At 33.2% G+C, this 7,654-nt stretch overlaps 1 protein-coding gene across 5 annotated transcripts; it reads left to right on the forward strand.

Annotated features, from left to right (window-relative positions):
• LOC107644011 (zinc transporter 5-like) lies at positions 2,073-6,473 on the forward strand. Of its 5 annotated transcripts, none has more exons than XR_002363503.1 (5): positions 2,073-2,796; positions 3,373-3,522; positions 5,351-5,697; positions 5,789-5,886; positions 6,009-6,473. XR_002363503.1 is itself a non-coding variant. In XM_021124406.1 (3 exons), exons 1-3 carry the CDS (start codon positions 2,176-2,178, stop codon positions 5,660-5,662), a joined length of 1,083 nt encoding a protein of 360 aa, XP_020980065.1. In that variant the 5' UTR covers positions 2,073-2,175; the 3' UTR covers positions 5,663-5,716. The 5 variants fall into 5 exon arrangements, 1 of the variants encoding a protein (XP_020980065.1); XR_002363505.1 differs by having other exon boundaries at positions 6,080-6,473; XR_002363504.1 differs by having other exon boundaries at positions 5,351-5,669.

A 7,654-nucleotide genomic window follows, 5' to 3' on the forward strand; every position in this document is an offset into this window, starting at 1 on the left:
GCAAGCGATACTCTGTAGGTACCTAATGAGAAAGAGCCCGTCGGGGTGGTCTCGGCTACGGTGAACTCGGAGTTATCCCGGTCATACAAAGTCACCGTGAAGCACCTCGAATTCTTCAAGTTGGCCTCTATACACTTCACCAAGTACTGACTGAATTGCTGTCCGATTCCCATCTGGGCCTCAGCCTTTCTACCCTTGCGAACAAAGAGTTCCGCAAGCCTTCCATATGTTGCCTTCACCAAAGAGCAAACAGGGAGGTTTCTGACACCCTTTAGGATTGAGTTCACACACTCCGAGATATTCGTCGTCATGTGACCGAATCTCCGTCCCTCGTCACGATGCTGAGTCCATAAGGAATAATCAATCCGGTTCGCCCACTCACACATCGCCGGGTCTTCAGACCGAAGAATATCAAACCAGTAATCAAACTCAACCTCGGTCTTGGCATATGCGGCATTCACTAGAAGCCTATGTGCATCTTTGCCCTTGAAGGTAAGGGCAAAATTAGCCGCTACGTGTCGAATGCAGAATGCACGGTATGCAGATAGAGGTAACCAACCCCCGTCCGGAGCCTCAAGCGCAGCCTTTATGCCGTTATGCCTGTCCGATATAACCAGAAGACCGGGCTGCGGTGTCACGTGCTGTCTAAGGTGGGAGAGAAAGAATGACCAAGACTCTGCATTCTCACCTTCTACTAGTGCGAATGCAACGGGTAGAATGTTGGAACCTCACTAGCCATATTACACCCTCTATGAGAGCAACTCACGTTTAGAACCATATATATACTGCACTGTCTACTACTAATTCGAACCGGACTGGTTCGAATTCAATTTGTGTAATTCGAACCAGCCTGGTTCGAATTACTTGATGCAGCTTCTCCCTATATAATTCGAACCAGTGTCGTTCGAATTATGTGATACGTTTTCCTCCCAAGTAATTCGAACCACCCTGGTTCGATTTACTTGAATGAATTTCCCTCTTCATAATTCGAACCACTCTGGTTCGAATTACTAATGAATTGAGTTCGAATCACACTGGTTCGAATTATATAAATATAGGGTTTGGCTCATTGCAGAAACGAATTTCAGTTTGGCTTATTTAAGTAATTTTCAACTTCCCTTGATTTATTCTGGTTTTTTGCCCTATTTATATCCGTCACTCACTATGCTTGTTGCCAATGACAGCAATTGCTTATGTTTTTAGTTTATATACTTGTATCAGCTCTATAATATTGCATCAAACCAAAATTATATTGAAGTCAAATTCTTTTACATTCGTTACAAAGTTTGACATCGAAAATTTTCTCCTTGTTTCTAATTGCTATTAATTATACTTAGATCTTGTTGGCATCGAAAATTAAGTGTAGCTAGTTAGTTCTGCATAATAAGACATGAGTTTTAATTTTTAAAAACGGAGATTGAGAGAAAAATATATATTATATGTATTTTATCGCATCTTATAATTGCGAGAACAATGCTATCACAATTTTTTAATTAAAAAATATATTTGAGACTTAAAATAAGAGTTTTTATTCTAGTTTTGTGTTAAAATTACAATCTCATGATGATAGAAATTTTCTAAACTGCTACGAGTGGTTAGAAATTTCACTATATATATATATATGAAGTAAAAAATTTTAGGGGTCCTCCTTGGGATAACGTCATTTAAAGAACAAGAGTCAGCACAATGAAAAAAAAAAAAAAAAAACAAAAAAACAAAAAAAAAACAAAAAAGTTAGGGAAATGATTTCAAACAAAAAAAGGGCTGATATTGACTAAAAATAATTAATTTCATAATTTAATTGTAAAAAATTTAAATCTTTATTCTCGTAGACATCTCTTATACTATTAATTTGTTCTATTAAATATTGACATGGCGTGTTAAATTATCACCGTCGATACTTAATAGCAACTAAAATAGATATTTTGAAATTTTACTAGATAGAAAAACANTGATAACTAAAAATATTAAAATAATAAATTCTAATAATTTTCTAATATTTAAGAAAAAAAAACTTATTTAAGTATAAATTATTTATTATAAATATAAACCCATAGTTGAATAATGCAGAGCAGTAGTTTTGTGTTAATGGTGTCGGCTCGAATTTCGTTTCAATCAAAACCCTTTGAGTGACCACAAAAACATTTTCTCCTCCACACACAACAACTATCAATCATGTTCCTTCCATCAAGAAAATCCATAACCGTATCCATCATTATCCTCCTCCTGAATCAAACAACAACAACATTAGTCTCATCAAAATGCACTTGTGATGACAATTCAAATGACAACAACAATAATGTTTCTGAGGCACTAAAGTACAAACTAATAGCCATGACAACAACACTAGTTGCTAGCATAATTGGTGTGTGTCTTCCAATCATGGCGAAGAACTACAGATACCTTAACCCAGAGAATGATTTCTACTTCTTGGTGAAATCATTTGCTGCTGGTGTGATCCTAGCAACAGGGTTCATCCACATTCTTCATGATGCATTTGAGAATCTAACAAACCCTTGTATTGGTGAAAAGCCTTGGGGGTTGTTTCCGTTTTCTGGGTTTGTGGCAATGCTTGCAGCAATTGGGACACTCATCATGGAAGCTTTGCTTACTGGCTACCATAAAAGGTCTGAATTGATGAAAGCTCAGCCTCTGGAAGATGAGGATGAAGCAGTTCATCATCATCATCATGGTGCTGCTGCTGGTAACGTTCTTAACCCTGCTCTTCCCTCGTCAAACAGATTAGATTCGCCGGAACATTCGCCCGATCATCTTCGAAATACTATAGTGTCTCAGGTATGTAACTCTTCCCTCCCACTTTATATAAAGGATAAGATCGTTGGATAATTTATGAATATTAGATATTCTTTATAGTTTTTATAATTTAAAAATTTTAAGTTTCACCTATATTAAGCTTAAAAAAAAAGAATTTTAATATAAAATAAATAAAAAATATACAAATTTATGCAAACTCAAAAAACCGTCAAAATGATCATTCTTGAACATGAAGGGATGGCTCAAATTCTTTTATCACATGCTCTGTTACATTATTTCATAACTAGATCAGGACAACTCTTCATACAATTGAGGGGAGGCAAGAATATTCAATTCTCTTTTTTCCTTAACTCTCTCTCTCTCTTTCTCTTTTTTATTTTACTTCAAATGATTACTAGGAATATAGTATGAGACATTTAGATTTAATAAGATTTTGATGAACATTCTGAATTTGTGGTCCCATTTTACCATTATTGGACTGAATTATGGTTTATACTCATTTTAACTGTTTCATTTTTTTTTTTACTTTAAATTTAATAAATGTCCAAATATACACATATTTAAAGATGTAGAATATATTAATCTTACTCTCTTCAGATTTTGGAGTTAGCTATTGTTGCGCATTCAATCATTGTTGGGGTGTCTCTTGGGGTGTCCCAAAGTCCTAACACAATCAAGCCTCTGGTAGCTGCATTGAGTTTTCATCAATGCTTTGAAGGCATGGGACTTGGTGCCTGCATTTCCCAGGTGCTACTTCTTACAAATGTATTTATATATAAACAAAAAAAATTGTGCTTGCGTTTGTAGTTTTCTTTCATAAGCACAGAATAGATTACTTAGTGTTTATGAAAAGTTTGAGTGGATTATATTTATACTACCTCTTTTAAGTTGACATTTAGTTAGACATAAAATATTAGAGATTGTCATAAATATCGTAAGTATAATCCACTTTAGTGATATACGAATATTTAATAATTTCTCTAACACTTAATTAGTTCATATACCTCTTTATTGTCAGCCAGAATGTGAAAACGGAATGTTTTTAAGAATAAATAAAATAAGGATTTAGTTAATATGTGTTGTTAAAACACATGTTAAGATTACAAAAGTAAAAAAAATTTATTGAAAATATAAAACATGTTAGCTAAACTCATAAAATAAATATATTATTTATTGATATATGCAAATCTAGAACATTTACATTTTTATCCCTCGTTACATATTTTTCATTTATAATATAAATAAGATTATGACAGACAAAAATTTAAACTCTATCTGCATTCACCATAAACCAACACTAATCATTTTCATTATTTTCTTCTTCTTTTTCTCACAAATAGCTGGTAGCAATTTGTTAGTATTTAACCAAAAAGGAAGTTTATGGGACAGCAATTTTATTAAAATTTGGTCAGCATTTAGCCAGCAAAAGAAAAGTAAACAATCTTATATGCATTAGATGTAGTCTCACACCATTAAAAATATTAATAATAATTACAAATTACAAAACTTGCTAGCCCCTTAACCCTCTTCTTATCCAAATGCAGACATAAAGGAAAGTGAGAATGGAGTTCGTCTTATTTGAATACACCGGTCCTACACTAATGCGCACTCACCACATATAGATTTTTTGTCTCAGTTGAAAACCTCATGCAGATTGATGAATATGGGGACACTTGGTCTAAAAGAAATTGGGAATATCAAATACAAATTCCTAACAAACTTTAAAAAAGATTATTCTGATATCGGATTTCTGACTTGAGAGTGATGATCATATTCGAGTAATGTTTGATATTAATGGAAAAGTTTTAGCCCAACAAGTGATAGAACACCTCGTCTCCAGTAAATTGCTTCGGTCGACTACGAAGGAGGGCTCTGAGCCGGATGAAGAGTATATAGATGAGAATGACGCATCCAACAACAGGGATGGTGAAGATGAGTTTGTGCCCAAGACCCGTTAATGAACCAATCCGATTTCTTCTATCTTTAAAGGATGGTCAAAGGAAGAAATCAAGAATCACCAATATGAAATCTAAGAAATCAAAATTTACATCCATCCACACCTATCTCATTGCCATATATACAGGTTTTCATAAATCGTATCTCACTTGCAAATAAAATAGTTCTCTTAATTTTTTATAAGTATTTAGTTTGTAGTATAAATGAGACGTAAAACGAGGGATAAAAAATGTAACTAGATTTGCATATATTATTAGCAAATAATATATTTATTTTATTTATTTAAAAAAGTTCATGTGAAAACTCCATTTAACTATAAAAAAAATATTATAGATCATCAGAATTTATTATTTTTTGTTATTATCTAGCAATCAATTCAATTTTTTTAGTTTAATAATTTAACAATATACTTTATCTCATACTTTTAAACATTGATGGTTAATTGATAGCTAAAAACAATAAATTTTGATAGCTCTCTAATATTCCTCTATAAATGGTTAATGCAAAATTTAAAACAAAATAAATAAAAATTATCGTTCCTTTCAATCTATTTATTTTTCTTCAATTCTACAAATTCTAAAATATCACTTTGACTAATATTTGTTGTTTCTTTGATTAGGCGCAATTTAAAAATTATACAGTTGTAATTATGGTACTATTCTTTTGCTTCACAATCCCAACCGGAATTGGGGTTGGTATTGGTATATCAAAAATCTACAACGAAGGCAGTCCAAAGGCTTTAATAGTTGAAGGGATTCTGCTATCAGCATCCGCAGGGATTCTAATTTACATGGCTCTTGTTGATCTTCTTGCTTCCGACTTTATGAACCCTAAAATGCTAAGGAGTCTTAGGCTCCAACTTGCTGCAATTCTTGCACTTCTTGTAGGAGTCATTTGTATGTCGCTCTTGGTCTTGTGGGAAGGAGCATAGCCACATTGTAACTTCAACTATTAAACTTCCAAAATGTCAATTCTTTTCGTTCAATTTATCTATTTATTTTAAAAAAATGAGGTTTTCATATATATGTTCATTTACTGGTATTTGTTTTTATTACAGAGAGGAACATGATGCATATATACATAAATAAATGGTGGCCAATGCAATAACACGAGGATGCCTATGAAATCGCCACTTAACTTGTCCCGTGACCAATGGTTCTGAAATCGAAACCTGCACTCTTTTTCGATTTTTAAAATTATAAATTGCAAATTTCAAATTGCAATATATGATTTCTTTTAATTTTTAAAAATTATTTTTTATATTGGTTTGTTTTTAGGGATGTACAAATGAATGAGCTGTGTGGAAATTGACCACGAGGATCTGACATTATCATCCCACACTATGCAGGTTTCTGACTCAAGCATCACGCAAGGAATGCTGAGAGTCAGTTCGAATTTAAACAGAGAGGGTAGGGGTTAATTTTATTTCAGAGGGCGAGAAGGCATTGTGATAAAAAAAAGGATACGAAAGGAGGAAGAGTTCTGCCATCATCCCCGTTCTGACTTACTCTTTCGTTGGTGTTTTTGCGTTGTTTCTGGTTTTGTTGTTGTCTCTGCCACTATATATTCTTCACCAATTCTCCCATCTCTCCAACTCTTGATTCCTTATGTACCTCACATCCTCCAATTCTTGGATAGCATATACATGAAAAAAGACATGTACGAAAGTCAAAAATATTTTCTTATTTGAGTGTTTTCCTTTTGTAATACAATAATCAATTTTAATGCCTTTTGTTTTCTTACCTGAGTGTTTTCTTTTGTTGCAAATGCGGGTATGAGTCTTCATGGGATACCATCATTGAAAACTTATGAGTCTGAAGTTGGTCTTATTGTAAGATAAACCCGTTATAACCTGATAATGATTTTTTCATAAACTAATCATGGGTTGTTAGAATGATGGAATTCATAAGATTGAATTGGTTTTTATCAATATCACCAAAGTGCTTTGTGATTTTAGATGTATAATTTTGTAGTCATAAATTTATTCTGACTTTAGATCAACTGATATAAGTTTTGAAATCTTATACATAAAATTTGAAGATGGACTTCTCAAATGGATTGATATTAGTTTTCAAATCGTACATTAAGAGAAGGAAAAATATTTTTTTTCCCTCGCATTACACGAGATTCAATTTCCAAAATTTAAAAAAAATAAATATTGTGGCTTTTTAATTTTTATATTGCAAGTACAATGGTATTTTTCACCATTATTAGAGCTTTGTGTGTTATCCAGGAGTGGGAAAGACGGCAAAAAATAAATCGGACGGTCCGATTTACTCCACCACAAATTGGAGGATTGGTATTGCTCGTAAATCAAACCCTCAGATTTGTGGTAGACGATAACACACATGCAATATTCGAAAGGCGAAATTTAAATCCAACGAGATCGGACGAACACAAATGCGTCTTCAAATTGGAGCCTTAGATTTGTGAGGCACGCTAATCCAACGTACAAGTTTAAATCAGAGACAATCTAACAATCAAGACTGAAGATCAAATTAGAGCCTCAGATTTGTGAGGCATGCTAATCAAATGAATAGGGTTACATCTGCGAAGATCGGACGGTCAAGGACAAAGAACAAGTCGAAGCCTCAAATTTGTTCTGTATCCTAGTGTCGCCCATGCAATTGGTTGGCGTGGAGTGCGTGAGGTGGAAGGTTCTTCTCTCTCTTCTCTTCTTCGTTCATTCCTCTCATTCTCATTCCATTCATTCCTTCACTCTCATTCTCATAAACAAAAACACATTCATAGAATCTCAACCCAAAATTTTTATTTTAGCAAAATCACAATGCCTAAGAAGCAAAAAATTAAAGAAATTGGTCGTTTCGAATTTCACATTGCTAATTATCTTATGTAAATTTTTTTTTATTAAAATTAAAGAAGTTGATCGTCTTGAACTTTACATTGATAATTATCTTAGTCA

This window comes from Arachis ipaensis, chromosome B05 (assembly GCF_000816755.2).
Source record: "Arachis ipaensis cultivar K30076 chromosome B05, Araip1.1, whole genome shotgun sequence".
NCBI classification, from domain to species: domain Eukaryota; kingdom Viridiplantae; phylum Streptophyta; class Magnoliopsida; order Fabales; family Fabaceae; genus Arachis; species Arachis ipaensis.